We start from the raw sequence: 13971 nt of genomic DNA, 5'->3' as shown, positions 1-13971 counted from the left end.
TTTAAAATTTGTAGAAAATAAAAACTATCAAACCATACAGGAATAAAATTGTAGCATGTCAAAAATATAGAAATTAAGAGTCACCCTTTCATTTATCATCTGTGCTGCTTATCCCACAGACAGGGTCACAGGGAGGACGGGAGCAATCCCTGATGACATTGGACAAGAGGCAGGGCTCAGCCTTGAATAGTTACCTGTCAGTCAGAGGGCCCCATATCATACAGAAGAGATATATAATCATTCACTCTCTCATTCATATTTACAGATAATTGAGAGTCTGCAGTTTACACTCTCCACTCTGTATTTTTGAACTGTAGGAGGAGGACAGAGAACCTGGAGAAAACCCAGGCAGGCTTAAAATTAGATAAAGCTGTTAAATGGTGAAGTAGTGGAGTTGGAATTAAAATAAACTTGAAAATGGAATATACAAGACATGTACTTCAGAATTACACATAGGCACTTTAATGGAGGACTTACTTGGGCATCAAAAATCAGGAAACGCAAATATCGACAAAAGACTTGATATAGTGTGGATTTTCTTTTGCCATCCAATAATGAATGTGAGGTTAAATGACATTTGGTCGCCGCGGACATAATCCTGCTTTAAACTTCATGAGTGCATATAAGCAAATTACAAACCCAAGGATTAGATGGACAACACATAATGAGATGTAGCAGCATATCACCATCCAGCTTGCAGAAATGCAGTCTGCACAGCATGAAGTTCATACTCTGATATTTGATAACAAAGGAGAAAATAACCTGCTCTGCTCCTTTCTTTTTGTGCTGCGATATGCATATACATCCAGCTTAAGAGCCTTTGAACAAGACAGCCAAACAGCAACTTACAGTATTACTCTAGAAATGGTTTCTATTGATGTTTTTATTTTTGTACTATCAACAGCATGAGAGTGAGACTTTTAACTTTTCAACAACACCCGTTTCACGTTAATACAACAGTTTAAGACATTTAGATTTGAAATGGGTTCTTGCTGAAGGCACGATGGATTTTTCTTGTAGGGAGAAGACATGGGCCGAGTGGTTACATAACCATTTACATTGTTAAAGCTGTTCAAACGTTAAGAGGGGAAATGTATAGGCACACTGTGTCCCATATTAAGCTTCAAAGTCAGGTCCTTTAAGATCGGGCTTGTACCAGATGAGAGTCCAAATCCTCATGAGGGCAAACACGAAAGCCCCTTAATATTATAAAGTACTGACAGCAATTCTGGTAAATGAGCTCAAAGTAGATTTCCACCCTCAATATCTCTTCAATTCAGCTGTACACATACAGATAAACGCATATAGATAATCTTACATGTGATTTTGCTGTCTGTTTTTACATTACTTGTTTCTTTAGGGTTTCAGTTTTATGTGATGCTTTGTGCCTTTGAGATCTGGTGGATTATGTAGAGCAGAAGAAAGCTCACACAGCAGGGCAGATGTGTCCTGGGACCTTCCAGATGAAAAACACAAAAATATATGATCTGAATGTATACAATCTGCAGGTCAGAAAGAAGATAAAGAGCATAATCAAATCCATTGGATCAAAGGTACTGGATTTTCCACAAAATTACAGGCAACAATGGTGAATGGATCACTGAACAGATTAGGCTCAAGCAAACACAATCTATATGAATAAATCTTTGATTTCGAATAGTATTATTTACTCTGTTCTCAGTTTAGTACCAATAGGATCACCGTGATACCACGTTTTGTTATAGAAGTAACCCATTATTCAACATGAGACAACAATTGTGAAAAATTCTAGACTCTTGTTTTTTTAATTGCCTATTACTTTGGTACTCCAAAATGTTTATTATAAGACTATTATTGTATAGAATAATTGGAGAATGAGTTCATTGCTGAAAATATGAACATGCACCACCCCCACACATTGGATGGGCGCTGACTATCTCCTAGGTGGGCCTCAACATGGGTCATTCTTGTCCCTGGAACTCTAGCAACATCTTGAGAATATCGTCAAAGAAAATTTCCATCCAGTTTACACCTTAGGAAAATTCAGTCCATATTAATGCCCCACTTTTTGATCTTTCATCCTCTGCTCATAGTAAATTATCAGCATATAATACATACAAATGGAAACTGTATTTTAAGATGTGATTATAAAGACCAACAAAAAAGATAATTCAGCTCTTTTTGTGTCCACTCCTCCCCTTGTTGGCCCTTAGCTGCGATGGCTCCCAGGCCGGGAGTGAGAGTAGAGCCGGAGCAATGTGTTCACAGTGGATAAGAAAAACAAAAGAAGAGCTCCTATCCCGCCTGTCATTTTGTAGGAGGTGGGCTTCACCCTGGACTGGTCCCATGTAAATCACTGGGCCACATGTAGAAGTAAACAATCATTCCCTTTTTTCATTTACACATGGCAAATTTAGGGTCTCCAATGAACCCACAGCATGCTGCTGGATTGTGGGAGGAAACACACTCCTGACACAGGGAGAACATTAAAACCCCAAACAGGACCCCTGTTGGAATTGAACCAGTGACCTTCTGGCTGCAAGGCTGAAGCCACTGAGCCACTGTGCCACCTTAAATAAATACCCCAAAATATAAAATGAAAAATACTGCTTAATTGCTCTGCTTTATTTATTTCAAAAGATGGAAGTCACCAAATGTGAAATGACTTTTAAATGCATTTGCTCTGCAAAAACATATATATCTCTATATATATAGAGATATATATGTATAATCATATATATATTTGTATAATGTATACTATATATATATAAAAATTGTATAAATTATATTGTATAAATTACACAAGTATAAATGTGTATAGTATAATTTATATAAATATAAAAAATATCTACAAAAATAAATTATATATACATATATGTAATATAAACATAAATATATATAAAGAATAAAATATATACATATAAAAAAACAAAATATTACATTATATATTGTTTTTAAAAATCAAATTAAAAAATATTTTTAAATATGCTGGAAATAAAGTCATACGACGTAAAAATCACATCAAACAAGAACTTGCTCAGTAAATATTCTGTAAATATTGATGTTTTCGCAGAGCCAGGTGTGTCTAAAACAAGGCCCCGCCTCTTTACCTTCACCCATGACGGCGCAGCCTCGGGCCGGAGAAGGGATGTCGCTGCCCGAACCGTAAACACACGGCGGAGTTTTGAGAGGGAGGGGGGGAGGTAACTCGCTGAGTACGCTTGAAGACTTTCTAACACTTTTAAACATGACGAGAAAGAGAAACCTGGCGTAAAGACAAGAGTGTGTTCGTCGCGAAACGTCGACTTGGACTCGGACGGCGACGACGTCTTTCTGCGGCCACCGCGGAGCAGCGGTTGAGAGAATGTGTTGTCATCTTCGAGCAGTCAACAGCCTTGGGCAACAAACATGGCTCCTTCTGGTGTATCCTTCAGTTCGGCTAGAGAAGCGTCCCGACTGGGCCAACCGGCAGAGTTTCATTGACTCACGCAAGTAGTTCGTTACCAGAAAGACCGAGGGGCTGTTTGTTTGCTTTTTTATTCTTGTCACGAAACTGGTTTAGCGAAGAGGAGCGACGGAAAAGAGGGAGAGATGGAGCCCGAGCATAAAGAGTTGCTGGAGAAGTGTTACAAGAACTTAGTGGAGTCAATAACCGAAGCAGACCGGGTTGTGGATGTTCTGGCTCATTGCGGGACTCTCACCCAGAGTGAGCTCTATGAGCTGGGGCACAGCTGCTCCTCCAGCCCCGAAAAAGTCAGCCTGCTCTTGAAGATACTGATGGGGAAGGAGAGAGACCATTTCGCAGAGTTTTGCACTGCTTTGGAAAAAACGCACCCTCACCTGCACTCCGAACTGCTCAGCGGCATCGGACCCGTAGATCATAACACCGGTGAGAGGAACTTCCTCTTGTTTTGCACGAATTCTCTCTTGTGTGTCTGTGTGTGTCTATGTGTGTGTGTGTCTGTGAAAGCAAGAAATGCAAAGTGTAGGAGTATACAAGAGTGTGTATTATCATGGTCGATGTCCCTTGTTTTGGTCATGACCCAACCTCTGTTCGATCCGGCTCTGAGCGTGATCCAACTAACGTTACCAATATTGAGCATGACAGCTTGATGAAGGGCATGATTTCTCCTTTGGGCAAGTGGAAGGGGGGCAGTGCAGTCATGTGATCCAATGCTTATTTACACTCACTCTGCTGTGCTTGTTTTCTTTTTGCAATGTTACTAAAAGCACTGCCGGGTAGCCTTTTGTGAAAGTATTTAATGGAGCTAAAAAGGCCGAAAACAATCAATTCAGTCACAAACTGGGCTACCCGGGGGAGGGACGGGGAAACGCAGTAACCCACTGTCGAAGTCAAATGAAAAAGAGAAGAATTAAATGCCTGTTAATGCACACAGCCCAGTGACGGAGATCACCGATTGGTGAGAGATGCCGTCAGAACAAGTGATGACAGCCTGACTGTATTTTCATTCTTGCCCATCCCTATTGCGGAACAGTTAGGGATACATTGATTTATCAATATTTGCCTCGTCGGCTGCAGTCAACATATTGGCAAATGGAAAAGCGTTCACTGAGGGTTTGATGGTGATCTGAAGGATATTACACGGTGTTGGTAGTTGTTAATCGTCACCATGTAGTTGGTAGATAATTCTGTAATTGTTTTTTGTTTTACTCATGTGAAACAGGGAATACATTCAAACACAAGTATCCAGTTACTATTATTAGTTATTATAAAACAAAGTGCCTCCCTTCTATTTTTCCCCTCGAGCTTTTCCCCCCAGAGCTAGTGCTCTGCTGTCAGTCATTTCAGCGCCACACCTATGAATAAGAATATAACAAATGAATGGTGTTGTTTCAGTGCAACTTTAATTCAGTATTTAGTTTTGACTAAAATCAAATACACACTTGATTTTACTCTACAGTGTTCTTACGTTATTCTTACGTGAAAATGAAGAGATTCTCATAAAAAAATGTTGGAATAGCATTGAATTAATGAATTATCTTGCCCTTTATACAATATTAAATGACAGATTGTCCCATCCGAAAGACACTTTCACTCCTACTTACTGAAATCTTCTTAAATAATAAGTGATGTATGTCTTTCAGGCATTAAGATTTTTCAGTCAGTTTTCGAGGAATCATATTTATGGCTATTCTAAATATTTAAAAGCGATAACTCATTCACGCTGGTAAATGGTCTTCGCTCTTTTGAACCTTTCAAAATGAATTATTTGCATTTTAACGATAGAGTCAGCTTGCGTGACAGTGAGCTAAATGCTGAGGTCTTAATCATGGATTTCTTCTGTTTTTATGAATAAGATGAAGCCAAGCTTTTGCAATTTTGCGTTGTCTTTCACAATCACGCACCATGTTTTAAAACCCAGCACTGATATGGTTTCTGTTACTGAAGAGCGTTGAACATAAACAGGTTCTAGATTGGCGTAAGCTGCTTCTTGTGTAGAGCGGTTCCCTGTGTTTTAACACTGAACACAAATGGGTTGAACTGCTTTCACTACTGGGTAGACAGGTTCCTCCACTGTGCAACTAAACGAAGGGCCTTTCCCAGTAAAACAGTGCCTTGTTACCGTCTAAGATTGTAAGCAAAATGTATAATCAGTGCAGCAGCATGATCTACTTAGAACAACTTACCCCAGATCCTATAATAGTTATTAGTTATAAGTAGTACTATAGTTATAATTGGGAATCATTTGAAAACAAAGTTTTCAACAAGAGAATTTTAATGATGCTTGTCAAAATTGTAATTCAACAGCAAAAGGTGGATGAAAGATGGATGAATGGGGACATGGCATCTGTGTGGGGGAAGCTGTTGTTTTTTCCCCAAAGGTTTGCGCCACAGTCCATTTGTGTGTATTGTGACAGGCCTATATGTGATATGTCACTGCAAGATAAGTTTCATATGAGAACGTCCTTATTAAATTATTGCTGAAACTCTTAGGGCTGGAATATCAGAAGGTCACATCTTGGTTCCCTACCGACAATAATTTAATTGAAACAGTTTTAGTCATTACATATGGGTTTTAATAATTATCCCCTTTGACTATACAAACATATCAGTGTTAATTTACTCAAAGACACACCATTCATTTGATCATTGATCTAAATAATATGAAGTTTTTGTCTGGAAAAAAAACTATTATGAATCTATGTAATAAGAACTTTTATTTTTTAACTACAATCAGGGAGGTACTGCCATTACTATAATGAAAAATGTGTTTGAGAAAGTTTGAGAAAGTTGAAATGCAAATTAAACACACATTCATTTTGATTATTTACCTAATGTTGACATTGCAATCTTCATTTTAGGTGTAGTTAAACTGTCTTCAGATACATTAACAGAACATCTTAACAATGCCACAAACCTTTTAATTCAGTCTCTCTATGTTTCTAAGAATTAGATGGCAAAATGCACAAAAAGTATGAAGCATCTGAAGAACCCAAAGCGCTGTTATGTTTTGCTTCTAGTTCCTTTCACTTTCAGAGTAGTAGTGTAGTCTAGCTTGTTTTTTTCCTTTTGTGCTTTGGAGAATAAACACAATGAAGCTGTGATGCAGATGAGCACCTTGCGGTTACATCACTTGATATACCCATGGTAATACAAATATAGAACACCAAGTTGAGAGTGGAACACATGAGTTGACATCGGAGCGCTTGTGTTTTTGCACACTGAGTGCAATAAAAATCGCTTTCATGCTTTGTGAGAACTTAAATTTTGGCTTCAAGATCTTGGGTTTTGATATGTATGTGTGTGTGTGTGTGTGTGTGTGTGTGTGTGTGTGTGTATATATATTTATATTTATATATGTGCGTGTTATATATATGTATAGCCATCTAACCCTATTCTCTGGATCCTCCTCTCTCACCCCAACTACCTTAATATCCTCTCTCACTACGTCCATAAATCTTCTCTTTGGTCTTCCACTAGACCTCCTGCCTGGCAGCTCCAATTCCAGCATCCATCTACCAATATGTTCACTATTCCTCCTCTGTATATGACCGAACCATCACAGTATGGCTTCTCTGACCTTCTCTCCAAAACATCGAACGTGCTGTTCCTCTGATAGGCTTATTCCTGATCCTATCCATCCTGGTCACTCCCAAAGAGAACCTTAGCATCTTCATCTCTGTGACCTTTAGCTCTGCCTCCTGTTTTTTTGTCATTGCAACTGCTTCTAGACCATACAGCATTGCTGGTCTCACCACTGTCTTGTACACCTTTCCTTTGTTTTGCTTTTGCTATATATCTTTTCTTACACTTTATCTCCCTGTACTCCTGTCTGTTCCCTTCAGTCCCCTCAGTGTCTCACTTCTTCTTTGCTAACCACTTTCTCTGTATATACTCCTGCACTTCCTCATTCCACCTTATCAAATCTCCTTATCTACTTTATTTCCAGATGATACACCAAGTACTCTCCTACCTGTCTCCCTGATCACATTCACTGCAGTTGTCCAATCCTCTGGAAGCTCTCCCTAACCACCCAGAGCCTTTCTCAACTCCTCCCTGAAAACAGCGCAACACTCCTCCCTCCTTCCACCACTTTGTCCTCTGCTCTGCCTTTGTCATCTTGATCTTCCTTGTCATCAGAGTCATACTGCAAACCACCATCCTATGCTGTCTAGCAACACTCTCACCTTTGCAATCACTGATCTCTTTCAGGTTCCCTCATCTATACAAGATGTAGTCTACCTGCGTGCTCCCACCTCCGCTCTTATAACTTACCCTTTGTTCCTGTCTTTTCTGGAAAAAAATTTCCACTACAGCCAATCCATCCTTTTTTGCAAAGTCTACCACCATCTGTCCCTCTGCGTTCCTATCCTGGATACCAAATCTTCCCATCACTTCTTCATCCCCTGTATTTCCTGCACCAACATGCCCATTGAAGTCTGCACCAATTACCACTCTCTCATCTCTGGGGATATTCTGCATCACTTCATCTTATTCCTGAACGTGTGCTGCAAAGCCACTTACAACATTGAGCATCACATCTTAAATTTCTAGTTTCAGACTCATAAGTCTATCTGACATTCTTCTCACCTCCAAAACATTCCTAAAAAACTCCTTCTTCAAGATCACTCCGACTCCATTTCTCTTCCTGTCAGTACCATGATAATACAACTTAAAATTCTGCTCCTAAGCTTCTAGTCTTACTACCTTTCCACCTTGTCTCCTGGACACGCAGTATATCCACCTTCCTTCTCTGCATCATGTCAACCAACTCTCTACCTTTTCTTGTCATAGTCCTGATATTCAAAGTCCTTACTCTTAAGTCCCAGACGTTTGCCTTTCCTCTCCTCTCTCTGCTTTCAAACAGGCCTTCCTCCCATCGTAGCCCCACCATAGCCCAGTTTCCACTGGTACCCTGTAGGTCAACGGTACAGATGGCTTTCGTTGTTAACCCGGGCCTCGACCGATCCGGTATGAGATTATTAGGTTTGATTCGCATGTTTGGTTTTGCCAAAAGTTTTACGCCAGATGCCCTTCCTGACGCAACCCTCTGCATTTATCTAGGCTTGGGACTGGCTCAGGGAGACACTGTTCTGGGCCATTAATTGCAAAAAACTGCAAAAAACTGAGTGAGTGAATGTTGTCTGTCTGTATGTGGTCCTGCGATGACTGGCGACCAGGCCAGGATGTAGCCCGCCTCTATGACAGCTGGGAAAGGCTCCAGCATCCCCCGCAGGATAAGCGGTAAAGGATGGATGGATGGATCTATATATATTAGTGTGTGTTTATAGATATGTGTGTGTGTGTGTGTGTGTGTGTGTGTGTGTGTGTGTGTGTGTGTGTGTGTATATATGTATCTATGTATGTGTGTGTGTATATATATATATATATATATATATATATTTACATACATACACACATATACATATATATATTTCTTTTTGTATAGCTATAAATATATATAATTGATTTATTTTCTTTTATTTTTTTCTCTGACCCTTTTTTTAAAGTTGTGTGGCTGTAGAAAAGACATCAATCCAAATGAGATATTTTGGGGGAGGGTCAGAGTGCTGTAAGTTCCAGGACACATGAACAAGGCAGAAAAGTGTGTGAGCTATGAACCTTGCCCATGCAGACACTCTGTGCTCAGACAGAGTCATGGGAAACTTAAGCTAGAATGAGAACAAAGAGAGCTTGATCCATGGGATGCCACGATTCCTGAGGCACATCAGTCTTTTTTTTCTTCTTCTTTCAGTCCTTTGCTGGGAAAGAGAGTAGTGAGCCATGTTCACTGGATTCCTTCCAGTCTTAATCAAACTCATAGTCTCTTCTAGCTAGTGGGAACTCAGCCAGCCAAGGATTGATTTAGAGTACTGGGTTGTGCGTGGGTAAATAGAATTGTTTGTCAAGCTGCAGCAGTGAGCCGAGCACTAGGCTTTACATCAAGTGGAAGTGCTGATTTAACCAAACTATGAGGTGTTCGAGTTGAAGTTCACATCAGAGTTCCATGAATTTGCACTGTATTGTAAGCAGTTTAGTTTGCAGTTTCCATTAAACAATTAAAAAATCAATAGCATATATTTAAACACATTGTGGCACTCATTAGTGGAATCACATTTTACACTACTTTTAAGCAGATGGGAATTTTATTTGCACCAAAACACATTCGACAAAACATCTGGCTTTTCTCTGATGTATCAAAGAGGAAACACTTCAGCGTTTTATTGAATCAGATTTGCTTTGGAGATTTTTTTATAGCTCTGCAACAATTCATTTACCATACAGTAGACTAAGCAACAAATGTACCCTTAATTGTTTCAATGAGAGCATTTTTTGGTTAGAAAAAATATGTTTTCTACAATTTACAGTGTTATTCATTGTCTGTGTAGGAATTTTTTTCAATGACTAATACAAGTTTAGATACAAACTCCATGGAGAGCACCTCTTGGCGGATGGCCCTGTAACATGTGGCCTCCTCCCTCCTAGTCATGTTGCATGTAAACCACCACTTTAAGGATCTTGATTGGAGAGAGAAACTTAAAAAGTTAAGTATCGGCAACTTTGCATTAGGATTTGAGATTTTTAAGGTTTTCCTTAAAATAAGGTAATATAAGCTTCCATGCCTGCTGAGTGTATTCAAGTTTCTTTTCTATCTTGTTAATTATGAATTGATGTGCTGTAAAACAAACAACTTTCACTGAGTACTATCGAATAGGAGATAAAAGGAGGAGCTTAGAGGCTCCAGCCTCTTCTTGGCCCTGGCTAGTCTGTATTCAAGCTCTAGCCAACAAATAATTAGCAACACTGCTGTCACTGGTCTATCATCCTATGGGGAAAGTCCCACCTTCTTATGTCTCCAGTTGGCCATTGAGTAAAGGACATTGTATGCAACCTAAGACATCCAGCCTTCATGCAACACACAATACTGAAGATAATGATCAGATGATATTACAGGCAGGGTTTAGTTCAAGCAAACTTTAATCTGTTGTTTGACTTGCAGGGTCCACTTACAGTGTATTGTCAACGATGCCATCCGACTCAGAAAGCAGCAGCTCTCTCAGCAGCTTAGGTGAGTGTGGCAATCACGATGATATTTTGTGGTGATGTCAAAGAAAGTATTGTTTTCTTTTGGGGGGTCATCCATCTCAGAAACCAACAAGTATAAATTAAAGTGGCTAGTTGCTCCCTGTCCATAAAAAGAATGTACAGATGACAAAAGTCATAAGCTACTCTTCTACATATAGACATGTTATATTATGAATACATAAATATCTGGGCAGTTTTTCAATAGTCTTGAATTATAAGAGCATTGAAGCCTAGGTGACAAGATAATGAGAGAGTGATAAACCTTAATGTAGAATTGGCTGAATTATTATGACATAAGTTGGCCAACTCCTTTAGTCCTATCTTCCATTCACTAATATTTTTAATACGTAACTTTAATCTTCATAGGTATAAGTCAAAAAATAACATGAGCTGCTAAATTTACTTTTATCAACCTTCCAAAGAATCTGAATCCATGCCTTTTGTCTCTTCTTCTGCTCAGACAGTCTTTTTTTTTTACATTATAGCAATATTCTTTGTAAGTACAGAGATCTTTATCATTTCCAAGGGACATTTGTGTTTGTCACTGTACAGACTGGTGAGTCACTTAAAAATTAATATTACGTAAACAGAGGACACCGAGCAGTTGTTATCATATAGATATTAAAACAATAAGGATGGCATGATGATGGCAATTCTTTCAAAAGAAAAAACATTTCAAGGAAATGATGATGCACTAATGCCCGTTTTCACTTGAAATGAATCAACTGTACATGCTACAAGTGACAGGCTAACTCACATAGGTACGCCTGGTCAAGCCTCATCACCTCCGCCTACACACATGGATAGTCACCAGATGCAAGAGAAGATGGAGACAGTGTCTTTCCAGCTTCAACATGTGACCCGGGAGAGAGATGAACTACGTAAACGGTTGGCTCTCTCCTCACCTGGAACCACCTTTGATGACTGCAGGTACTGTTGCAATGCAAACTCTTTGCATGTTTTCCAAAACAAACAGTGAAAGGTGTAGTGAGGGTATACTTACCTCCACCATGTGAATGGAGGCTGTCTGACCTCTTCAGGATTCAAACCAACAATGAACTAATGAGCAAAGGTCTTACATGCTGCAAAGTTGTTTTGACATCAGCTAAACTCTGTAAATCAATAGCCCCTTCCAAATCTAAAGAAACCGAGTTTGATGTTCATTCATCGCAAAAACTGAAATTCTTAAACTTATTCATCAGATTTTTGATTTTTTTTTCTTGTTCTCTCTCTAATAGACCAAATTCAAAAGCAGGTCATGACTATGAGCGTCTAAAGCTGCAGTGCATGAAAGCAATGGCTGACCTGCAGTCGTTGCAGAACCAGCATAGCACTACTCTGAAGAGGTGTGAGGAGGCTGTGAAGAAAGCAGACTTCTATCAGTGAGTACAAAAATGACAGGGTCTTTACTATTTTTAACAGGGGCCACTTTTGTGTTGAAGAAAACTAATGGATTTTTTTTCATTTGCACAGTATTAAACTTGAGTTGTCCTTTATAGAGTTCAGATCAGTGCTGCAACTACTGCTACGCTATAAGTAATACCCCTCCTGATGAGTTCATGCCAAACTATAGTCAGTAATTATCTGAACCTTGTGTGTAGGGCATGGCATCTGTGCCATGGGGATAATGCTACAAACAGAGCATTTGTTGTCCCTGCAAAATAAGCTGTGCTGAGTTGATGCGATGGGCTGCTAGGCTGGTCCATTTGTGTGATTTTAATAATGCCATACTGTCTCAGAAGTGTAGGGAACCAACATCTGGCCTCAATGCAAACAGACAGATGAAGGATTATTACCACGTTTAAGCCTCTCCGTCTGGGTCCTGTTTGCGCATCAGTGACAGTCTTTATTTATTACGGCCCTGCCAGTATCTGCACTTTTCTATCGACACTTAACACCATCCTCTAAGTGGAAGGCCATTTAAATAATTTTCATTTCCAACCATTATTTGCTTGCATCTTAACAGGTTACTTAACAAAGAGAACTAGTACTTTTGTAGTTATCCATAAATGCATTGGTTTTCCCTCTAATGAATGTCTTTACATCTAGTTAAGAAGCCTAGTGTAAGATGACTTTTATCCGTGGGTATGTTATTAAATATTCAGACCAAATATTGGTCTCTCGGCATTTTATGTTACTCTTTCAATATTTTTCATTAACAAAAAAGCTGAAAAAAGAAGAAGAAGAATGTAGCGTCTACTATTGTTAAAGTCAACACTTGTCTATTTTGGGTAGAAAAAAATGTTTAATTTATGCTAAGTCTGTACTGTACATTTGAACTGAGCTTGTTGCTTGGGCACTTGCTGTGAATTTTCTTCAGTACGCTGCACAGTCACCTGGTGAGTGAGCACAACCAACTGAAAGACGACTTGACTGCAATAAGACAAGACAACATCCAGTTGGTCAGGGAGCACAATCATCTAAAGCAGGTCTGTGAGGAGCTAGAGAGGATGCATGATGATGACCAGAGAGAAGTTGCGGACATGAGGATGCTACATCAGCAGGTATGGTCTGTCTTTAGCAACTAGCAACTGTCAACACAGATGTATCCATAAAAATAACAGGCATAATTCTTGTCTGAGTTCCAGTGCATGCATCTATTTCCATCTTTAGTGCCCTTTACATGCAACTATTTGGACCTCGACATTTGACGTTGCATAAACTTAGCGCTCTTTGAGCTACTTTTGAAAACAGAGCATAGGGTCAGACAATTGTTTCCCCTGTGAAAGAGAGATTTTGACAGAATGTCAGCCGGCTTTTCAGTCACAAGAGTCAGATCATTTCATTCATCATGTATAACTGCCAAGATTTTGAAGAGTATCTGATTAAAGCAGAAAGCATAGATGCTACTTTGTATTTTAAAGATCATGGCTGTCAATTATTATTCAGTACCAGGAAGAAATATTAAATCTTTCCTAAGAAGCTAATGCTTGTGACATCATGGGATACCTTGATGTGATGATACTATCTTTTTTGTTATGTTGCAAATCATCCATAATTCAAGTCCTGTGATGTGGTAATGTTTCTGATTTGTTGCCTACTCTTCTGAACCATACATATACCTAGATCTTTATAATCCTGGCAGACCGTTTCCAAATAAAAAAAAAGCCCCCCCCCCCCCCCCCCTCAACTCACTTTTTAAAAAACTTGATTTGCACATGTGAAATATAAAAACTGAATTATCTCAGTCATTATTAATTAGACCCTTCACTTGGGTTAAGCAACCCCTACTGCTTCATACCCCCTTGAAAAGGATTTTGCAATACTGGCAGACAATGACCTTTCTTTGTTGATTTTTAATTTTACATTGTGCAGACAAATAGAGGGATAAAAAGCAAGACTAGTATAAAGGAAAAAAGATCACAAATTAGATATGGACTGTAAATCAGTTGTATTTTCTGCCTCCGGTCATTTAGCTATGTTTTTCCCCTATCTCAAACACA

The 13971-nt window shown here is 39.1% G+C and overlaps 1 protein-coding gene across 2 annotated transcripts in view; it reads left to right on the top strand.

Moving 5' to 3' along the window:
- The first annotated feature begins 3172 nt into the window (after positions 1 to 3172).
- LOC147215183 (disks large homolog 5-like) overlaps positions 3173 to 13971 on the top strand; it is a 31748-nt gene continuing 20949 nt past the window's right edge. The window contains exons 1-5 of one of the 2 annotated variants that reach the window (XM_086139868.1): positions 3173 to 3868; positions 10443 to 10511; positions 11290 to 11458; positions 11767 to 11910; positions 12849 to 13032. In XM_086139868.1, coding sequence (XP_085995994.1) covers positions 3571 to 3868; positions 10443 to 10511; positions 11290 to 11458; positions 11767 to 11910; positions 12849 to 13032 — 864 coding nt within the window. In that variant the 5' untranslated portion in view covers positions 3173 to 3570. The remainder of the gene's footprint in view (positions 3869 to 10442; positions 10512 to 11289; positions 11459 to 11766; positions 11911 to 12848; positions 13033 to 13971) is intronic. The other variant, XM_086139869.1, reaches the window with a different exon arrangement.

The sequence above is a fragment of the Fistularia commersonii genome, chromosome 32 (assembly GCF_037954325.1).
Source record: "Fistularia commersonii isolate RoL2024-O1a breed Wild chromosome 32, RoL_Fcom_v1.0, whole genome shotgun sequence".
Taxonomy (NCBI): domain Eukaryota; kingdom Metazoa; phylum Chordata; class Actinopteri; order Syngnathiformes; family Fistulariidae; genus Fistularia; species Fistularia commersonii.
The sequence above is the reverse complement of the archived record's forward strand: the minus strand, read 5'-3'. Positions and strand labels throughout refer to the sequence as shown.